General features: G+C 37.7%; 3 protein-coding genes across 5 annotated transcripts in view; 2 read left to right on the top strand and 1 right to left on the bottom strand.

The window, feature by feature from the left end:
• The window catches only part of fid (class I SAM-dependent methyltransferase fire dancer), a 42,976-nt gene extending 23,090 nt beyond the window's left edge, over positions 1 to 19,886 (top strand). Inside the window, exons 2-9 of one of the 2 annotated variants that reach the window (XM_089845325.1) lie at positions 11,994 to 12,242; positions 14,148 to 14,455; positions 14,515 to 14,810; positions 14,874 to 14,931; positions 15,007 to 15,154; positions 15,221 to 15,930; positions 15,995 to 18,351; positions 18,416 to 19,886. In XM_089845325.1, coding sequence (XP_089701451.1) covers positions 14,164 to 14,455; positions 14,515 to 14,810; positions 14,874 to 14,931; positions 15,007 to 15,154; positions 15,221 to 15,930; positions 15,995 to 18,351; positions 18,416 to 18,793 — 4,239 coding nt within the window. In that variant the 5' untranslated portion in view covers positions 11,994 to 12,242; positions 14,148 to 14,163 and the 3' untranslated portion in view covers positions 18,794 to 19,886. Of the gene's footprint in view, positions 1 to 11,993; positions 12,243 to 14,147; positions 14,456 to 14,514; positions 14,811 to 14,873; positions 14,932 to 14,988; positions 15,155 to 15,220; positions 15,931 to 15,994; positions 18,352 to 18,415 lie in introns of both variants that reach the window. The other variant, XM_089845324.1, reaches the window with a different exon arrangement.
• Las (lipoyl synthase, mitochondrial) overlaps positions 1 to 22,422 on the bottom strand; it is a 73,435-nt gene that overhangs the window by 25,935 nt on the left and 25,078 nt on the right. Inside the window, exon 1 of one of the 2 annotated variants that reach the window (XM_089845336.1) lies at positions 302 to 572. The exons of the other annotated variant lie outside the window; for it this stretch is intronic. Within the exon in view, the coding sequence (XP_089701462.1) occupies positions 302 to 343 (42 nt within the window). The 5' untranslated portion in view covers positions 344 to 572. Of the gene's footprint in view, positions 1 to 301; positions 573 to 22,422 lie in introns of those variants that run through there. 2 annotated transcript variants of the gene reach the window in all.
• On the top strand, positions 20,348 to 21,417 carry LOC149653985 (vacuolar protein sorting-associated protein 37A-like). The gene is made up of 6 exons (XM_089845344.1): positions 20,348 to 20,466; positions 20,518 to 20,645; positions 20,716 to 20,774; positions 20,832 to 20,994; positions 21,065 to 21,114; positions 21,238 to 21,417. The coding sequence occupies exons 1-6, from the start codon at positions 20,435 to 20,437 to the stop codon at positions 21,301 to 21,303; spliced, it is 498 nt and encodes a 165-aa protein (XP_089701470.1). The 5' UTR covers positions 20,348 to 20,434; the 3' UTR covers positions 21,304 to 21,417.

Here is a 22,422-nt window from a genome sequence, read left to right as displayed (position 1 = left end):
AAGGGAAGAAATGGATCGGATCTAAAAAACTGTAGCAGAGATATGTCAGGAAATAAGCTATATAGTATACTATTTATTTCACAATGCAGGCTCAACCAAGAAGTCGGTTAGAACCGACTAAGCCTTTTCGGTTTCTCCAGAGAATTGTCTAGCCTGTTCTAGAATCTACTATTACACGAACGGATAGACCTAAATGTTCTCTGTACCCTTTCAAAGCAGGCTGTACTCTCCTATACTCCGTCTTCAGCAAAAAAAAAAGTACAAAGCCTAAGAGAGAAAGAGAGCCTGAATTGTTCCTTACAACCAGAAGTGAGATGAGACTAGAAGTGAAGGGCTCTAGCATTGATAGTAGATCCTGGCACTAGTCACTAGTGAACAAATTTGAGGATGTTATGCCGCTTCCATCGAGCCTACGCCAGAGAGAAAAAAATTGGTCGAGTTTCAAAAACATTTCCTACCCCCTTCCCCTCGACCTAAAGCCGCGGATCACGGACGCGGGTGCTGGAATCTAGTTCGGCCGTCTACCGCCACGAGCGTCTCACGTTTTGGAGGGAAAATTCAGAAACCGCTACTAGAGGGCCAACCGTTGGTGTGTTATCAAGAATATTCACTTTCGCCGAGTGAAGAATTTGGTTAGCTCAGTACTTCTGGTCTCATCTCACTTTCGTCACTACTCGCATCTCTGACTAAAATCCACTAGATTGTGTCGAGTTTTACTCCTTAGCTTTTGATTCGTTGATTGTTCCCTCGTGACTTGTGTTTTCGCCTGTACTTTCCGCGTACTGCAAAGAAAAGATAGTAAAGACCATGTATTATATATTGCAAACTTAATTAACGGTATCGTCATGGAAGCTCTGCCTATAACTACATGACAAATATTAAATCATAATGAAAACTATACGTATAATCAGTATAATCAAGAAGTGATATGTAGTTTATTAGGGAGAAGGTATAAGATGCCTAAGTATTCGTGCGTCATAGTCCTAGTCCCCCTTTTAAAATTTTTCCTCAGTCGGAAAATATGAGTGTAATTTTCGTCATTCGCGTCGCGCTGACGTGAGTTTTCAAGAACCAATGAGATGCTGGTTGTAATTTAGAGGCGGGGATTAACTCCGGACCTACGTTTGTTTGGACTGGAGATAAAGCTAGATTATAAATGTGGCCAATTTATACCTTCTCTCTAATAAACTAGATATCACTTCTTGGTATAATAAAACTATAAAGTATATTATAAATCAATATTTTATAACATATAAATATAAATATATATATTCGTTCCTAAAAGGAGGAAAACCAACAAAACAAAAAATCCCAACCCCTCATCCATTTTTCATGGAACCGTTTTAATAATATACCATGGGTGGACCCAAGGGGTGCTCGATCGAGTTTCGGAATTTTCAAATTTTCGCGGGCGGTTGGTCTGACGTCACCGAGAGACCCCCGAGGGGGAAGAATGTTTGTTTTTGCTTGTCAAGGCCATTGATTATACGAATAGGGAAGCAATTTCAAAGTTTTCAAACTATTTTCATCCCATTTTTTGTTATTTTTACGTGCAAAATGTTCGAGGGAAGAGTTTTTATTACATTATTTTCAATAATATTGTTGAATTTAGGAGGCTGAACGCCGAATAATTGACCATGGTGTTTTTGACTTTTTTGCTATTGCCAAGGCCCAAGGGTATTTGATTATTCAAATTTAAGGATATTTAGTTATTTTTTCTTTTAGGGCTTTAAAATATGAGAGAGAAGTGTTTTTTTTTCTGTTTATCGTTGAATAATTTTCAATTATATTCCCCATCCATTGTAGTACTGAACTTTACAACCCCAATGGCTAAACTTTGCAAATTTAAGGTAAAGAATGGATAATTGGATATTGAAATTGAATGCACAAACTACAATAGTTTACATGTTTCAGAATTTGAAACAAACCAATTTAAAGCAATGTAAATTATTGTGGTTAATTATTGCAATATATTTTGTCTACATAGCGAGATTACGTTGGATATATTCAAGAAAACTGATGTAATTCTGGAATAAACACAAACATTCGTTGCTAATAAACACTTTTTTTTATTAAATATGAATCTTTAACATAACAGATGAAAGTTAGTCTGACTTGTAGAATCATTTCTAGGAACATTTTTTTATTAAATAATAAATATGAATCTTTAACGTAACAGATGAAAGGTAGTCTGACTTGTAGAATCATTTCTAGGAACATATGTTTATTAAATAATAAATATGAATCTTTAGCATAACAGATGAAAGGTAGTTTGACTTGGAGAATTATTTCTAGGAACATAAGTTAATCTTTTATTAGATTTATTGTTTTATTATTTGATATGATAATGCTTATCACAGAATTTAAAGGGCAATATGGCTTGGAGCCTAGTTTCTCGAAAACGGAAACAAGTAAATTTAAAAGATTCTTATTTCATATCACAGTTTTAAAAGGCAAAAGTTAATGGTATTTTAAGAAGCATTTCAAATAAGATAGGCTAAACTCTTAAGCGGGTGAAACTAATGAATTATCTTGTTCATTTTTTTGGCCTTTTTCCGACCACTGTCACCATTTTCAGCATCTGTTTTTTTGACATTATTAAGGAATTTTATTCTAATGAATACTCTTAACTTCACAAAAGATTGTACTAATTCCTTGGGTAATGAAGAACTTTGCAAAATTAAATCACTGATATTTTTGACTAGATTTGGCTCGTTTGAAAGGGAAAACTGTGGTAGATAAGATCTAAAAACTGATTCGAATGTATTAACAGTTGCTAAAAATGAAGAGGATGGGATTGCTAAGCCTCCGTAAGATAAAAAATTTGCCCAAGATGGCAACTCATAACTATGGTCCGAGAGTGTTTTAGTTTCAGTTAAGTTCAAATCAGGAAACTTTTTGTTATGCTTTTTCGCTAGCCAACCCGCGCAAAGCTCAATACCATTTTCCTCCAACTTTGAAAAATCACTCTCGTCCAATTCATTAGTATTCTTAATAGTTTTTGATGAGTCACTATTTGCTAAATATGTTTTATTGTCATCAATCAAACTATTAAGATCTGCAGCTGTGCTGCAATCTGGATTAATAGGTTCTATTGAGGCTTTTTTAAAGGCACTAGCTAAAACATATTCTCCTTCCTGAAAAGATGGAGAATTTACAATATCACTAGAAAGATACTCAGATTGGCTTAAATCAGACGTATTGCTATTTTGGTGACATACACCAGGATTTTTTCCCAGTATAATCATTCTAATTCGGTATATTGAATTAAGAGGCGTTGGGTGATCATTTAAGCCTCCTCTAGTACGAACCTGAGAGAAAAAATTCTCGAGGCAGTCTTGATTTAAACGATGAGTTAAGATATATTTATAGCCAAATTTATTTTTAAGGTCAAAATATAAGTCTTTAAGAGACTTAATAGAGATCAGCAACCCTTTTTGAAAAATTTGTAGGCATTTCGTTCCTTTACACCTCATGTCATCTATTAGATTAGACATTTCATTTAATGCCTCTAACTGCTCTGTTAAATGAACACCAAACGCACATTTAATTTTAACAGGATCATTTTCAGTGTAGGAATTGAAAATTTGAAACCACGCATTGACCTTTTCTATGAATTTGGATAGATTTTGGTAGTCTTCAAGATTTTCATCTGAAGAATGACTTTGTTTTTTGGAAATGTAAATTGAATATAATGCTTTTGAAACATTGTTAGATAACAGCTGAGCAGCTAGTTTTACATTTTGCCTTGTTGGCCCTCGGCATTCCAAATGAATTGCTCTTAGTTTGTGACACATTTTAAGTTCGTTAAAGTCTAATTTTAGTAATTCGTCTAAAGGTTTTCTATTTACATCAACATCCCCATCTTCCAGAATAAATCCCTTGTCCAAAAGCCAGTTTCGAATTAATTTTAGTGCATGGGGTGCATCTGCGAAGCAGTAAATTAATTGTTCACTAACACTAGGATGATAAAACCAATTTCTGTTAATATTTACTCCAAGTTCACGCCACAACCCCATGTTCCCTCCACCCATGTCACAAACTGTTGATACAACAAGATATCCAGCTTCGTGAAGCTTGGTGATAATTTCTAACAGTAAGGTTTTTGTCATTTTTTGGTCAAAGCCAATGTATATTGGTTGTTTCCAATTTCCATACAGCCCTCGGACCATAGCCACTTGCATTTGTTCATGTTTGCCCACTACCTGGTCTGCTTTAACATCATACTCATATTGACTTTGAACTTTCATTTCATCAAATGTCAAAACTGCAAGTTTCTCACGCGTGGGTTTTACACTACCAGTAACTTTCATCAAATTTAAAACATCTGTCAATATACCTTGTCTTAAATTTAGTTTAGAGGCGTAAGCTCTCAAGGTAGATAGACCTGGTAGGGGAATATGAAGGTCCTTTTTCAAAAATACGTAGGCTCGTTTGCTAAAATAGCGCAGGGTGAATGCATTTTTTAAATCCTCAGAACCCCAATTAACCCTTTTTTTCCCCAAAAGTCTCTTTATCTGACTATCTGAAAACACCACCCGCAAAATATCAGCTAATTTTGAATTATACTTTGCTTTTTTGTTTTTCTTGGTTTTTAAGGCTTTGAGGTCTTTAAGAGCTCTTTTAGAAACAAGGGTTTGCATTGAAAGTTGTACTTTCAAGTCTCGAATTACTGTGTCTTTTTGCTTACGTTGCTTAATTACTCGACTACGACTCTTTTCTAAAAAGCTTATTCTAGCCTTTAAGTTCTTGATTAGATTAATATTTTCACTGGGTATTTCTACAAGATTTCTTGGTGTATCTTCTTGGATTGGGGAAATTTCAACATCCACAGCATTTTGGTTGTTAACCATTTCTGGCATTTCATTACCTTCTGATGCAACAGACGTTGATGCTATGATATCTTGGGCAGTTTTTCTTCTGTTTCTTCTACATAACCTTGCCTCTCTGTCACACAGAGAAGCAGTTTTTCCAGTGTTACATTGTAATAAGTTTTCAGTTGGCACTGCATTGAACTTTAACACTTTGCGTTCAGGAAGCCCTAAAAGTTCCGCTTGCATATCACGTTCAAAATTATCATCTTTGAAGTGTTTGGAACAGATTCGACTAGTCGATGGATTCCATTTCCCAACCCTTCTACATTTGTTGACCCAAATTTTTCTAAGCCCAGGTTCTTTAGGAAAAGAATAATAACGAATATTGGCTGTAGACTTATTATTTTTGGTTTTAAGCAGACTATTGTTACACACGGCAACTGCACATCTTGTTCCCGGCATTATTTACCAATTTACACCTTCCCTAAATAGAAAATAATTATAATCTATTAAATTACAACCGTATAGAGAAAGTTCTGACAGAAATTATCATAATGGCACAACTTCTTAAAGTTCTTCAACAGAAATTATTACCAATTTATCTACTTTTGTTATTACCCAAACGCCAAACGTCCAAAACCATACCCAAAGTCTTTACCATAAGCCTTGCCCATTGCGCTACTTTTAACTTTAAATTTATAAGAACTCAACGGATGTAACGTTTAAAAACCTAATTAAGATAATCTACAGATCAATTTCAAGAGTTAAAAACTTACAATTCAATAAAATTGGCACTCTATCTTTACTCTAAATCCAATCAACCAGCCATCACAAATTCAAAATCATCGAGCCGTTTGTTTTTTGGGTCTCTCAGTGACGTCAAAACTAACAGCCAATGAACAATCTTTAAAAAAGATAAGCTTTTGACCTTGATTGAGCAAACCTATTATAGCGATTTTATACTTTACTAACCTTGGGGTGGACCTTCCCATAAAATATCTATATAATAAAATAACTCAGCTAGTTTATTATATTTCATTGCAAAACATATTTCTCCTAAGGAGCCTTAAGGGCTGAGCATTGGAAGGCTTTTTAAGGCCAAAGTAAAGTGCATATGCAGCGTAAATTTAAGTAAATATGAATAAATCCATAGCAAAAATTAAACAAATAGCTCTGCTCAAATTTCTCAATGAAAAAAATATATATAATTTCAGTTTTCAAAAAACTCCATGCAGGACTGATCGTTCTGTTTTGTACTTGTAGAAAAATATTGGCCCCAATAAAACTGCGATATATCTCTCTGTCCCTTCGCAGTTTATCAAAGCGATAATTTATAATGATTAAATGACCAATAGAAACTTACGTTCTGGGACCGCTACACCAGCACTAACACCACCACGTGATAAATGGGTTACAACAAGGATTTTACCAGAGTATAAAGTGTCGCGTTGAAAATGCTAAAAATAGATGATCATTGTTTCCCGAATATCCCGAGTTGTTTTACGGTCCAAAAATATAAAACATTTTGTCTGTTTTGTTCTTATTTTACAATAAAAAAGAAACCATAGATCAAACGGCTTCCCCAAAATGAATAAAATATTTTAGTGTTTGTACGACACCTTTCGGAGACAAAGTAACGTTATTTAAATAATATAAAGTGGATTCTATCTCGCGAGGAATTGCGGGATAAGTAAGCTTCGAACATGAGATGGAATTGAACAGAAATATATAAAATAAGAAATTAAGGAAAGTCCTAAAAATAAAAAGGAAAGACTCGAAAGAGGGTCAGCTAGGAGACAGACGAATTAATGGGGGGCTGGCTATCTTTCCATTAAATAAGCCTTGGTCTTTAATACATCCGCAAAGGCTTAAGAACAAAGAAACTTTATTCCACGAGCGCACGAGAGAGAGAGAGAAATAGACATAAATAGGTTTGCGGTTCTGCAGGCCTATATAGGCCTAAGTTTCCGGGTAATGCCTTGGAATAACTTGGAAAACAGAGGTCCGGAGTAAAGAGCTTGCGAAAGTAGGCTTAAGGCAACGGCGGCAGCGTGTAAATGTAAGCGCTTCGTTTAACATTTCATACATTCCAAAGTGAAAAAGAAGGAAGGCGGGAAAAGGGGAATTCCACTATCGTGTGCATGACGTACGCGACCGAAAAGAAAAATTAAATGACGTCGCGTAATGACGTATGTTTCTACACACACACGAAACGAAACGAAACTGGCGCTATGGCTCCGATATGAGAACAAAAACGCGGTAAGATACGTTGCTTCCGTATCGATCGTCAAATTTCCTAGGCTTAGCCTATTCAAAAACTTATCGCCTGGTTGCATTGTTTAAGCCCTAGAGGATAAAATCTTTGCGACCACCAAAATGGTCTAAATACACTCGCAATGAAAGAGTCACTTCAAACCAACTTTACAGCGTGACTGAAACTGAAAAGCGTTTATACTGCGCTACTGTCTCAACCCGATTTTTTTCCTTCGCTAATGAGTTCGAATATTAGTTTTGTAACAAAAAGTCCATTATGCGATGTAAATTTGTGATAGGGTACATTGAAATACCATGGTATTTCTACACAGCCAGAAGTATATAATACTTCACATCACATACGCGATAAATAGTTCCCTCATCATTACTCTATTTGCCAAGGCGCATGCGCTTGTAGATTTTTGTCCCTCGTCAAGACAATCAAGGTTTGCGGGTTGATTGCTGAGGATTTAGTATACCAAACTGTTATAGAATTCACCCCAAGGTGCGATACCCATCCCATCTGAAGTTTGATGAGCGGTAGAGCAAACAAAAAAGGGGTCTCTCGCCTGGGAAAAATCATGTTACATAACTAAAGTATTAAGAGAATACAGAGTGTCATCCTTCTTCTATTATCCCCTTCTGCTACAGCGCATACTCCACTTCTTCAAAATAGTTCCTCGACCTTTAAATTTTTCCTCCTTAACCCTTTGCCCTATAAAATTTCCTTAAGACCAAAGCCTAAGATGCGCGAGAAAATAGAGAAGGAAAAAAAAAAACAAAAAAAGGCTTAAAATGGGATGAGGATTTTGAATTAATGAAGCGAATGCTTTTCGGGGTGGAAACCGGCGGCAGGGGCAGGGGCGCGAGCTACTCTCGTTTAGTTTAAGTACGGTGTAATGATTATTAAACTGAAATTACCAACCCTAATAGTTCCCCATGGAAGCGAAATGGTTTTGTAATAATATAGCACCATTTTCCGAGCTCTGCAGCCGAGAGTGGCAGTGATTTAGAAAGAAAAAAGAAATTGAGGGAAAATAGTTTAACATCATGCACCTTTTGCTGTAATTTGAAACAATATTACATTATTTTTTAGTCTGTAGTGCTCAGCAGTAGTATAACACCAGCCTTGATAATAAGGATCTTTTTTAAACTATAGTCCTTTTGAGCAGTGACCCCATTAGAGTCCACAATACTAAACTGATCCTTAGGACTTGTCCCCAGCCCCCTTAGTTGACCAATAGATTCGCGATTAATAAACAAACTGGTCCCAAGGACCAGTAAATCCCCCACTTCGTGAATATAAAGTATGAGAACAACTAATTAATAAAACGGTTTTGGACCTGTAAACCTATCTTAAGTGTACCTTTCCTCGTAATAAGAGGTGATTTTGCTCCAGTTTTAGTCATAAGGAAACACAGGAGGACCAAGCTGGTGTTTCTGAAAGGTTTGTCAGGTATTAAGGGGGATGCTCTTAAGGGGGGGGCGATTTCGAGTCGATAATGTAACTTGTATTACATTTTGCCGTCCGGGTCACCGTTTTCAAGTTATATTTGGATTGGAGTGTTTTACGGATAACCCCTTAATTAAATTAGACATCATTGTTAATGTTATCAAAATTAATAATAACGTGTTAGAGAAAACAGCAACTAAAACAGTAATAATTTAGAAAAGAAAAATAAATAAATAAATTACGACTATATCCAGGACTATAAACTGAAATCAAGGGCACCCCTTCTTAAGCGTAAGCTTCAACTCCTATTGCAAGCTATAGTTAATACTCCCTTTGTCACTTATAGCCGAGTGCAATCAAAGAGTGCATAAGATAGGGAGTAGAAGGCTATGCAGTTGGCTTTAGTGTTCTCGCTTTTTTAGGCTTTGAAAGTTTTCCTCTAAGCTCCCGGTGTGCGCACGCATCGCATCTTCCTCTGCTTTCTTATTGGTTTAAATACGGTAAACCAGACATTAGGAGGAAAATATAACAAATAATAAAAAAGAAAAGCGTAGAACTCCCGAGAAGCCCCAAAATGGCTAACCTTTCAAAACTTCTAGCTTCAACTCCCCCTCTTTATACCCTCTTTGGCATGCAATCTTGAATATCTCTCTCTGAGAACGCTATAGCTGTTTGTATAGTGTAGCACTCGTTCGTTCTAAGCTATTCTTTATACAGCGAAAGTTATAATCTGAAAGTCGCGATTATTAACCGGGAAAAGCGTTATACGTGGCATAAGAGGGTTGACACGAACGAATCCCCTACATTTTTCCTCAACCACGATTTACGTATTAAAATGAATAAGGCGGGAAGGGGAGTGGGAAAGAATAAAAGAAGTAGAAGATTAATAGGATCATTTGTGGTCCCGGAAACTTATATACGAATGTGTAATGGAAAAAACCCTATTGCATGTGAAATTACATTCCCTACCCAGCTACATGTATTAGAAACCTTGGATCGCTTTTGGTTGGGGTTTTTCTTTAAGTTAAGGGGTCATCCATTGAGTTAGTTTACAGGGTGTTTCTGATAAGTCTGCAGCCTTCCATAAATTAAGGGGGATGTTCTTTGGGTGCACGATTTTGAGTCGGAAATGTGTAACTTTATCGCCGTTTTGATTGCCCTAAGGGACACTGTTTTCGAGTTAAGATTTGATGGAGTGTTTTAGGGATGACCCCTTAATTAATTTATAAATCATTGTCTTTCAGTTTCTGAATTAAATTTAAGGGGTCATCCGTAAAATACTCTGAATGCAATCTTAACTTGAAAACAGTGGCCCACATACATTAGATGTATACTTGAAATATGGATATCAAAACTCGTTAACGTTTTTATATATATGCGTATGAAAAATTTGCCTATTTTCATTTTAACTGGGGAAAACGAAGGGTACTATTAATACTAAAATTCTATACCGTTTAATTTTAATACGTAGTATACTTTATCAAAGAGTATATAGGAAGATATTGGTCTGACGAGGTTTTGCTTAGGAAGTAAATTTCCCCATGTTAATTCCCGCTTCCCTTTCTGCCCTCTCATTGGTTGAAATATTAAGGGAGAAACGTAAACAAATAAACCAAAAAATAAATAAATAAATTTGACAACTCCTAAAGCTGTTATACTATAAACCTAACTTTACAAATGCGTATATAAAACTTTAAAAGTTTTCCTATAGTAATAAAGGAGTATTACGATATAGTGTGGCATAGTAAGGGCGCGGGAATTTAATGGGAGCTCGTCGAAACAGGAAACATTCACCTAAAAGCAAATTTCGTCGCAACTACATACGCGCGACAAACACCGCGCAATTTCACTCTAAACTTTCTCCAAAAGTTAGTTTCCAATTCACGCCTGGAATATCTTGTTCCCTGCCTGATATACCCTTTCGAAGGAAACGTTAGTGAAACCACGGTTCTTTGGTTTACAGGTCATAGCGCGGGCCTACCATCTCCAAGGGCCTACAATGTAAAATGACCCTGGTGAAACTAAACCCCGTTTCTAAGGCAAAAAGGTATCACTCCAACTAGCGCTCGAGTTCAACTGAAAGAGCCTATGAAAGCACACACTAGAGATAGCAAAAGGTTTTTGCGTTAATAAGTTAAATCGCTTATCCAATTAGCTCTCGTCGACTTTAAGTCTTAAAAGCATTAGGGTCGTACGTAAAACTCCCCTTGAAAAACTACCACTAATTTTAATCAGAAAACTTAGAGAGTGGTTTCGTCCGCGTAAATTTAATTACGATTTTATATCAAAATGTTATTTAAAAAGAAAAAAATCCGCGTAAAGAATAATTAGGCTCTCTTATAATTTAATTACATTTAAAATTAATGTTTTTCGGACGACGTACAAGTCGTTCCGATATAGTACGTGACTTTTGGTAACAATTTTAGATAAATAAAGGTGACAAAGGAGGGTGTGTCTAGAACACGTTTCGGAATATTTTATATTTTTAAAATTACTAGTAAAGGGGTTCGATACTTTCCGTCATTACCTTCTGGTTACTTTTACGGACGCCATTTTAAAAGATGGCCGAAGAGGATTGAAGAGATATTTCTTAGTGAGTATCCATTACTTAATAGTAACTTCCTGCAAGGTTTCAGTTTGAAATGGCCGTTGATAACCGGCATTTAAGGTTTCACCCTTAGGCACCGATGTCTTGCGGGTAAAACATTTCTACAGGGGTTCTATGGGAAACTAATGTATAAGATTCACCCTGGTGGGTCGCTTTCCATAAAAACTCCAGTGTATTGCAAGGAGAAACAGTTATACAGGCGTTCAACTAACGTTAAGAATTTCCGTGAAGTATTCCATTTCAACAAATCGTTCCATAATGATAAAGAACTAAGACGAAAGAACATTATAGTACGAAACATAACTGTCTTGACAAAAAGTATTACTTAAAATCGAAAATGAATCATTAAGGGGAAAATAAATGGTCATGGGAAAAATAATAAATAATGTACGAGTACAGAAGACGTACCCCATCATGGAACCCCTCCCCTCAAGAATTCGAACCCCCATCCCTGGTAATATTTCAGGCGTAATTTGAACCGACACATGGATGGTCAATGCAGCCCGTATGAAAACGTTTTCTTTCCCATTCACACAGAAGTAAATTAAATCTGAGGTTAAAATATGCAGACCTCTAAACCAACAACTCGTATAAGATCCCTTGAAAGATATATTTGACTGTAATACCGTGATCTCACAATTAAACTAATATTTTTCCTTGTAATGTTTTGTGGTTATAGCGTGAGGTATTATGGTAAGAGACTAGAAGAGAGAATCCAAGAATCTACCGAATGCTTCGGGATAATTTCCGCTTATCTTACTTCCGATAGCGCGACCGAACGAACATATAGAGAAGGAGCGAGAGAAACGGAAGACGATATGAATCTTTCCTTTGTCTCACTCGAGTTGTACTCTTGTCTTTGTAGCGTAGCCCAATGATGTAGCGATGTTGTTGGGCCCCACGAGCTGGCGCCATTGCCCCGCAGTAGCCCCATTGTCTTGGGAAGCGACTTCTTCCGACAAGCTAATCAGTCGAGCCGCCTTGAACGACCAACCATTGATTTCCCCGAGATCCTTCTCTAACTGTAACATCAACTTTCCTCGATATTTCTCATCCTCAGTGCCGCCAAGATCGACGCGTCGCCAAACGGATTCCATACTAAACAAATTTAGAGGTAGATATATCGGCTTCTTTCCACAGTAGTGACTAATGTTTCTTGTCTTCAAGACACGTAATTTTCTTTACGGGTCATTCAAAATATCCCGTTTCCCTTAAACTATAGAACGTTATTAGCTAACGGGGCCTTATTTAAGGGTAGCCTAGCCATAAAGTTATCACATTCAAACTCCCAGACTTTTCTAGGTTTTCCATGACTATTCAAAGACTTTTCTAGCTTTTCCTTGACTATTCCCGGACTTTTCTAGCTTTTCCTTGACTATTCCCAGACCTTTTTAGGTTTTCCTTGACTATTCCCAGACCTTTTTAGGTTTTCCTTGACTATTCCCAGACCTTTTTAGGTTTTCCTTGACTATTCCCAGACCTTTTTAGGTTTTCCTTGACTATTCCCAGACCTTTTTAGGTTTTCCTTGACTATTCCCAGACCCTTTTTAGGTTTTCCTTGACTATTCCTAGACTTTTCTAGGGTTTCCTTGACTATTCCCAGACTTTTCTAGGTTTTCCTTGACTAATCCCAGACTTTTCTAGGCTTTCCTTGACTATTCCCAGACTTTTCTAGGCTTTCCTTGACTATTCCCAGACTTTTCTAGGCTTTCCTTGACTATTCCCAGACTTTTCTAGGTTTTCCATGACTATTCCCAGACTTTTCTAGGTTTTCCTTGACTATTCTCAGATTTTTCTAGGCTTTCCTTGACTATTCCCAGACCTTTCTAGGTTTTCCTTGACTATTCCCAGACCTTTCTAGCTTTTCCTTGACTATTCCAGGACTTTTCTAGCTTTTCCTTGACTATTCCCAGACTTTTCTAGGCTTTCCTTGACTATTCCCAGACTTTTCTAGGTTTTAATTGACTATTCCCAAACTTTTCTAGGCTTTAATTGACTATTCCCGGACTTTTCTAGGCTTTCCTTGGCTATTCCCGGACTTTTCTAGGTTTTTCCTTGACTATTCCTAGACATTTCTAGGTTTTTCCTTGACTATTCCTAGACATTTCTAGGTTTTCCTCGACTATTCCCGGACTTTTCTAGGTTTCCCTTGACTATTCCCAAGATTTTCCCTTATTTTTTACCTTTTCACGCAAAATGTGTCAATATTAACAGTACATTTTTAATCACGCTATATTTTAAAACGTACTAACTACTCCATAACAGTCAACGTAGAAAACCCCAGAAACTTTCCCCACTAAAATCAAATCATCTTACATTTCCCTGGGCCTTCCTGGATCTTTTTCCAAATTCCCCGACTTTATACAGGGTATCCCTGACTCATGGGAACCCTGAATTTCGTAACGCAAAAACAAACCGGTTACGCAAAAAGCCAAGCTGTTTACCTACATAATATTTCTCATATTCGCTTTAGCTGAGAATTCCTATCGTTTTTGCATGAAAAAAATAAAGAAAAATTCTCCTCACAGTCACGTCTGACGGAGGTATGGTAAAGAGAATATGGGAAAAATAAATTTCTTTAAAAATCAATATCGTAACGGGTCCGACCCAAGTTTAGACTCCAAACTGTACGAAAAGACGGTTGCGTTATGGGGTGGTAAGAGAGAATGAGAGAGGAGATATAGTTTATGTACATTTTAAAATATTCTAAAAAGAAGGAATCCAATAACATTTTGCTATATTACACTGAACAGACTCAGGCACTGAGAAAATAAATTCAGGAAAAACCATTTTTCTTTTTTTTTCTGTAAAAATATACTGTGTACACGCAGCTGGGACCCTAAGTTATTTTAATAGTACTAGTACCTCGTTGGAAAGATACAGCTGACAGTTATTGAAAAGTTTCAGTCATTGGGGTGATTTATTTTAAGGGGAATATCTTACTAATATTTACGACGCTGTCAACATTATCATACGAGTTCGCGTTTTTCTTTTTTTTTGATGAAAGTTAATTTTACAGTAGTGATCGTGAAAGCATGCCCGAAGCGGATGAAACGTCATCCCCAGACCCTGTTAAAGGCCTTATCGAATACGGTGATGATGATAAGTCGGGTTACGGTGTCGAAGTCGCCAAAGAGGAAACTCCGGAGGATTCCCCAGAGAAACGGGAAGAACGACAAGCCAGATCTATCGCCTTGGAAAAGGCCTACGTTCACGAAGTCTACCAACGTATTGCCCCGCATTTCTTGCAGCGCAAATATAGAGCGTGGCCCAGAGTTAAACAGTTTCTATTGGGACTCGAACCCGGAAGCCTCGTGGCTGACGTTGGTAAGTGTATATTATAGCCATCTGTAACTGAAGGAAGCTTAAAAGATGGTATTGTACAGGCTGTGGAGGAGGAAAGTACTTGGATATCGGTACGGACACTTACAGAGTCGGTTGCGACCGTTGCTCGCCTCTACTGCAGTCAGCTAGTCAAAGGGGAAGGGAGGTGACCGTATGCGATAATTTGCAACTACCATTCAGAGAGGAGAGTTTTGACGCCGCGCTCTCAGTCGCCGTTGTGCATCACTTTGCAACAACAGAAAGGAGAATCAAGGCTTTGCAAGAGTTAGCCAGGATCCTCAGGATCGGTGGAAGGGTCCTCATTACGGTTTGGGCCATGGAGCAAAGGCATCGAAGGGTAAATTAACAACATCCTGGGGTGAGAAGGAACCTAAATTCGTAATTTCACCTTGATATCTAGTTTGAATCTCAAGATGTACTAGTTCCTTGGCATCAACCAACCAAATCAAGTAGCGAAGGTACGTCTTCTTATTGTCTCAGGCCAGTCTATTTAATTTAAATAAGAAATCTAACAGATAGGACATCTTCGGTAGAACACGAAATGACCAGTACGACGACCAGCGACGATGATCTCTTGGTTTACAACGCCTACACGACGCACACGTCCGACTCGGACGGACATCAACATAGTCATCTGCACACGGCTCAACGGAGAGCCAGGTTTAGAGACGCCAAAGGAAGGTAGGCGACTCCCCAGTCCCAATGTAGAATTGACCCAAACCAACAACCCGCTTATTCGTCTAACAGATATCGAGGTCGCAGCTTAGATTTTCCTCGAGGTCCAAGTAGCCCTAGTAGTTCGGAGTTATCGAGCCCTAACGAAACCTGCTACAGTTTTGTCCGGCGAGCCCTTAAGAAACTCTCCAGTTCCACTAGTCCTTACAACTACGGACCCCGACCTTATTTCTACGGCAGTTGTAGGAAACCCTGGTTCACGGAGAGCACGGACTCAAACGGACTACCAACGTCTCCCAGAAGCGCCTTCCGCAGCGGCGACCCACGTCGTCAAGAGAGTCAAGAATCCGAAAGTGCCGAAGATCAACCCATAGAGTTGCGTCATTTGGACGGCGTCACGCCACCCATCAACTCTTTCCCCAGCGTCACCCAGAGATCCCGGACACCGGAACAGGGGTTGCAAGAAGAGAAAACCAGGTCATTAGGAGACATCTTAGGAATCATCCCTAGTTTATTAAGATCGCGGAAGGCGGTGGATAGAGGGGCCATGGTTGAGATTCACAAGAGAATTTCAACAGTCAGCGACCCGAGGGAGTACGTTGTAAAGACTATGGGGTTTAAAAATGGAATCGCTCGATCAAAATCAACAGTCTCGTGCATGGCACGATTCGCAGAGTTGAAACGCAACGCGCAGGAAGAGAAAAAGGAAGAAGAGGAAGCTAATAAGAAGAAAGAGTTATCGACCACAATAGTCTCTGAAGAAAATAAAGGAATAGTACCAGGTAAGTTTTTTAAATTTAAGGTCGGTGTAGAATCATTTTACAAGCATATTTTCTTCTCTTAAAGACGAAAAAGAAAAATCTACGCAAGCAAAAATCATTTCACCCGATAAAGAAAAACCACCATCACCCAAGCCGCCTACTCCGCCACTTCCGGTCGAACCATCACGAATCGAAACTGCCGAGGAAATCGAGCAGAAAGCCAAAACGGAATACATTAAAAAAGTGGCCGAGAAGAAAACTAAAAGTAAAACCACGATGACCCGAAACCATACGCAAAGACGGAGTAGCGAAAAAACCATCAAGGAACGTCAACACGAAGAAATCAAAGTAAAGCCGAAAAAGAACGATCATCATTACCAACTAAACGAAGTCCCCGAAGAGGAATCCGAGGGTCATATGGCGACTTATTACTCCATGCCCGAATTGCACAATATAGATGACTTGGATAACGGGGAGGTTTTCGAACCTGAACCTGCGGAAAAGGAGAAGATAAACGATAAACTATGGGAGAAGGAGGTGAACACTGATGACACGTTTGACTTTGATGACGAGTATCTACCAGGGAAGAATGGTTTCGTAAAGAGAAGCTTCAGCGTGGATACGGGTGATCGCAAGGGTTACGCCAGCGGATATAGTTTGGTTTGCGAACGCCAACGGCGATTTTCAGCGTCCGCCGCGCAAGGAAATAATCTCGAAAAGAGCAGACGACGAAGTTGCGGGTGTTCCGAAACCCTAACGAGAAGCGCGAGTAGAGGAAGCAACAGTTTAAAGAGTGACGCTAGTTTGGACAGCGAGGAATCCATCGTCAGCGTCATCCCGCGCAAATGTAACAGCATACAAAGCGACACTAGCGTCGACAGCGAGGAATCGATCATTTCCGTAATACAGCGCAGTACCAGCGAACTGGAAACGTTATCCAAGGACAACCTACGTAAAGAGGCCATCACCCGATCGGCGCAAACGTCACCCTTAACAATTTGTGGCGATCGTTCCAGCGTCTCCTCGGACAACACGTCGGATTTCTCTGCCCCAAATTCACCCTTGACTTTGTCAAATGCCAAAAACGAACACTTTAACGCCTATCTTGCTCAAACGTCGCCACCGATTCTACAAGACTGCCAATACAAGTACGACGCGCGCGAAACGACCACCTTCTTGGACGCGTCTAGTGGGGGATACAGCCCGCGCAGGTTAAGCGCCAATAATAACACCATCAACAACCTACAGGGTAACTCCAACGGTTACTACCGTCACGTGCACGCGCCAAAAGCCCTTCATCTCAACAACTCTAATAACGTCATCAACAATAAAGAAGAAACCATACCGTTTCCCGACGTCGTGGACATACCAAAATTGATCAACTTAGATGAAATAATCCTTAGTAACAAGTTCGCCAAGAAAGAGAAGGAGCTGAACGTCATCAACAGCGAGAAAAATTCTCCACCAAAACCGGGAAAAGAGGAACCGCTACCACTGGTCAGTTTGTTAATTGACGAAACAAAGGTCGACGGTAAGACATGCGACGCCACGAGGGTTTTCGAGTGTTCCGCGTTGCTACGCGAGTTAGTCGACCGGGTTTGCGAGCTAGAAACGTTAGAGCCGAAAACATTGGACATGGTCATAAAGGCGTCACCTCGCGCATTAGGTCTCCGTCCAATTCTTCAAAGGAGTATATCCATACGCGATAATGACGTCACAGCCGAATCTACCGTTGAAAGTAAAGCGGTTAAATCTTTCTCGACCAATCACAAATCGTTACTGGACGACAGTTTCGAGGACAACACACCAACAGCAGCCGGCGAAGAACAAATTAAGGCGGTAATGATACCGATAAAAAAACCGGACGGCCTTAAACTGGAAAAGTCAATAGAATTGACTGTCTTGAAGCAAGGTGACGGCAAAGATCAAGAAAAGCACCATCAAGATACGTTTACGGAAGAGCTCAACTTCGAAATGCAAACGCCAATGCAACCGGAAAAAGAGCCGTGTCTAAACACCGAGAAGACTGACGAGGACAAGTGTAAAAACTCCGACGAAGAATCACCCCAGCCAGTCGAGGAACTGAGTAACCGCGCTATCATGAGAAAGCGTTTCACGTCGCGGGGTAGAACTCAAAGCGAAGGAGCCACGGTGGCTCGGGGAGTTGGTTCCGAATCGGATGAACCAGTGATAATGGGCGGGGTTCGCGGTAGAATTAGAAGCGAAGGTCGCCTACCGAAAGAGTGTTTCGAAATGGACAAATCTTTTCCCCATAACTGTCTAGTGGTGAACGATATAGACCCTGATGAAATTTGTGATGAAGAAGACGAGACGGATGGCCACGAAAGGCTCCAAAAGGACGATAGTTCAACAAGTAAAGGAACCGAAACGCCCTTGAGAAAAATGGACAGCATAGACGATGATTCTTCCAGAGAAATTAAAGTATTTCAAATGAAATTAATTGAAAATAATTTACATAACCCTAATTTGACATTTCTCTTTTAAGGACGAATCAGAATCATCCGGAGGTCGACTCACCCGAACGGACAGTTTAGGTAGCTCAACGGGCAAAACTGAAACCAGTCTTAGTTGCAGACCACCTCTAGCCCGAAATTCCTCAGCCCCTCAAGAAACTGACCGACCTGACCTAAGCCGAAACACGTCACTGTCCCTCTCAACGTCTCAAGAAAGTTTGCAAGGACCGGAAGAGACCGAAGGCGGAGGAGGAAGCGTCACGCTTCACAGATACTACCACGTCTTCAGAGAAGGTGAACTTGACCACTTAATAGAGACATACGTGGAAAACTTACATATAATCTCGTCGTATTACGATCACACCAATTGGTGCGTCATTGCCGAGAAAGTTCAGGTTTGGACAATATAACGCGGATGTATTTTAGAATAATTTGAAGGAGGTCAAAAGTTGCAAAAAACAAAACCAATATTTGCAAGTTTGAGTGACGTGGGGCTCTAAAGTAAACAAATAAACAAGTCTCTGGCTTCCATTAATAAGATTAGAGAATAAAAAATACAAACACTAAGAAATTTCAAATTAAAAACTCTTTCATGATCCCCTGTTGTTAAATAGTAATTAAAATAATAGTTAAAACTTTTCTGTTTAATTTAATATGAGTAATAATAATTAATAAGTATTAATAGTAATTAGTTAAGTATAATAATAACTATACCTAAGCATGGTTAATTTAAATTTAAAGTCCAATTAAAAATTAGTAGTGACTTTTTCCCATTTGATAACTCCGAGTTAATCAACTTCCAGTTGAAATGGAGAACTTTTCTTAATGTGGACTTGATAAATATTAAGTTAATTTTGTAAATTTAATTGCAATTAACCTAACGCCAATGCGGAATGATATTAAAATAAAATAAATAAATAAATCAAATGTACGTGTTTAAACTTAAGTGAAAGTTACGCTTGGAATAATAAATAATTAGCTTAAATTTAAATGGCTTTTAATAATTTTATCATTTAAAAAAATAATAAAAAATTCAATCGGTCGAAATAGATTAGGAAAATATTTTAAAAATCGTTTAAATGGATATAGCCCAAAATACAAAACCCAAAAAGAAAATTTAATAAAAAATGAAAGTTTAATTTTTTATATAAATAAATAAATAAATAATAAAACAAAATGTAAATATTAGTCCAATAAAAATTAGTTGTAACTTTCACTTAAGATAACGTTTATCTAATTATACATTAAGCCATTAAGAATCTAAATAAACATTATATGTATCATAACTTTCTTCTAATAATAATATTTAAAATAAAAAAATGGCCTTAATAATTAAATAAAAATTATAATATTAAAAAACAAGGTGCTCTTTTTACTTGTGCAAAAAGAGTTCAAATTTAGAGTAATAAAGTGTTTTGAAATCTTTTTAAAATAAATATTATTACAAGAAAGACTATTTAAAAAAAAAAACAACTTCAAATCGGTATCATAATGTTACTGTAACAAAAACTAACTACTATTTGTGGTTAAAGAATAAAGAGAAAACGTTCAATTTTGATTGGGTTTTTTTTTCACAACGTAAATTTTCCATTGATATGGCAGTTTTTTAAATGAATTTTGGTTTCTTACAAGTTGCTCATATACTATTGTTTTAAACTGAAGTTTTTAAACCTAGTTAACCGCCGCAAGCACGTGAGTAAGTTTGCGCCAAAGTTTCCCGCCACAACTAAAAGCTCGTGGGGTAAATTTGCGCCAAAGTTTCCCGCCACAACAAAAAGCACGTGGAGTAAGTTTGCACCAAAGTTTCCCGCCTTTTAACCTTTTTCTATAAACGAGGCAACTAAAAGCACGTGGTACTAATTTGCGCCAAAGTTTCCCCCTTTTTTCTCACGCAAAACGAGCCCCTAAAAGGCATTTAGCGCCAACATTTCGCGCTCTTTTACTTTCAGTAACTCAATTTTCCCGCCATTTCCTTTCGGAACCTAGAAGCCAGTAAATAGTTGATAGAATCTTTCACTCGTCTGCTTTTATAGTAAATAGCCAGCCTCGAAATGAGTAATCCACAAAACATTCCCGTTTTAAGGTAATTTAAATTAGTTTTAATTGAATTTAAATAATTATAATTGGTTTACAGCCCCCAGGACATGGAAGATCTAATCAATAATGACGAAAAATTCATGAAATTCGTTCAAGAATTGCCAGATTGGAAAGAAATTGCTTCAATTAAAGAGCAACTAATTGAAGAAATGGAAGAAATAGCCAGTAATTATCGCTAAACTTAAATATTTAAGTTTAATTAAACTTAATTAATTTTTCGTTATATTTTTTTAAGTCACTAGTTTAAGTTTGAAACCAGTTATCCAAGAAAAAAGGCACAAATTACTAACAAAGGTATACCACCACCAAGCAATTAAACTTATACTAATTATAATTAATTAATAATTACAGTTAGACGAATTAGACTTTGCCAGAAAAGAATTTCAAAAAAATAGCCAGAAATACGATCAAAAAATAGCCAATTTAGTTCCAAGGGCACTTGAAAATAGAATACAAGTTGCAGCTTTAGAAGCAGAAGAAGAAGCGGAAAAAATAGCAGACACATTCCTAAATGGTATATAATTAATACTGATCTAATACTAATAATATTAATTAAACTAATTAAGTATTTCACCTATTAACAGGAGAATTAGCTACAGACCAATTTTTATCACAATTCATGGAAAAAAGAACTGTAAGTAATATATATACATATATATATAGTTATCATTTGATAACTTTGAAATTAATTCACTTCTGAAGCCTGAAGGCTTAATAATAAATTACCGTTTTTTTCATTATAATTTTCATTAATTAGATTGGCCATTTAAGAAGAGTAAAGGAAGAAAAACTCCACGGACTATTAGCCCAACTTCCCAACTAATCAACTATCTTGTCTAATTAAACTAATCCACCTCTTTGAAATAAGAGAAATTGTTCCTTTTTTTGTAAATAAAACAAATACTAATAAAAACTATTTTCAAACAAGTTATATAAACATATATATTAGCATAAGTTCATAAGATACGTTCCATAACATAAGTTTGTCAATGGTTACAAACTGGAGCTTGTCATGAAGTGACATAGGTCATAGATTCGAGGTAAAGCGCCGCCTGGCGAGGAGCTATCAAAGGCTTAGTACAGACTAAATAGTGTGCTACCGCGAAGCTGGGGGGGGGAGGAAACTGTGACGTCAATATTGGGTCCCGAATTTGTATTGCCCAAGCTGACGACGTCTCGCGAGTGCCAATATGGTCGCCTGAAAATAAGGTAAGAGATAAGAGCATGTGACGTCACTACAAAGTTCGTGGTAACACACTATAGGAAGATGGAAGTCCTGCAAAACTAACCGAGTGTAGGTACTCAATTCTCGCTTGTCGTTCTCAGTAAGTCACCAGCATTACAAAGTATAGGAAGTGTCATACTTATGTAACATATCACTTATAAACTTATGATTTCAGTATAATCTATCTATATCTCATTAAAAATTCTGTACACAGTGACGCGTGGTAGGCATATAATTGCATTTAAAGACGCTAAAGCTATCGCGTCATAATACAATTAAATGGTAGGTTGCATCTTTGAGAGGTTTCATGCAGCTTCCTTTGATGACTAATATTGAAGGAAAACTTAGGAGGTTTCTTACTGAAGGTGCAGATGGTTCAAGATCAAAAAGAAGGGTCGCAGACATACTTTTCTGTCTCTCAACACTTACTCCTCCTTCAAATATGGAAGCCATCTTAATAATGTTTACTTAAATTAAAGGGGATAAACACAACTTATTTCCATAAATTAAAACTTGGAAGAAATTTTCACGCCATGCCTGACTTTTATGTTGGAATTTTTATGGTTTTTACAAAAGAGTGAATGCAAAAAAAATGTGCGCAGTAGAGTTCTATTCTAAGACGAGGGGTAGGCTACTTTTAGGATGGTTTTTTTATATAGAAAGGAAAACCTAACAGGGTATTTTTGGGGTCGTGTACAATCCCGGTATTCCCCAGGA

The sequence above is a fragment of the Phalangium opilio genome, unplaced genomic scaffold (genome assembly GCF_054372755.1).
Source record: "Phalangium opilio isolate 3A_F unplaced genomic scaffold, DU_Popi_V2 ptg000079l_1, whole genome shotgun sequence".
Classification (NCBI taxonomy): Eukaryota; Metazoa; Arthropoda; class Arachnida; order Opiliones; family Phalangiidae; genus Phalangium; species Phalangium opilio.
The sequence above is the reverse complement of the archived record's forward strand: the minus strand, read 5'-3'. Positions and strand labels throughout refer to the sequence as shown.

Coding starts and splice junctions, on each gene's coding strand:
- LOC149653985 (XM_089845344.1), top strand. CDS start 20,435: ATGAGTAATCCACAAAACATTCCCGTTTTAAG. Junction 20,646..20,715: donor AGAAATGGAAGAAATAGCCA/GTAATTATCGCT, acceptor TATTTTTTTAAG/TCACTAGTTTAAGTTTGAAA. Junction 20,775..20,831: donor GGCACAAATTACTAACAAAG/GTATACCACCAC, acceptor TAATAATTACAG/TTAGACGAATTAGACTTTGC.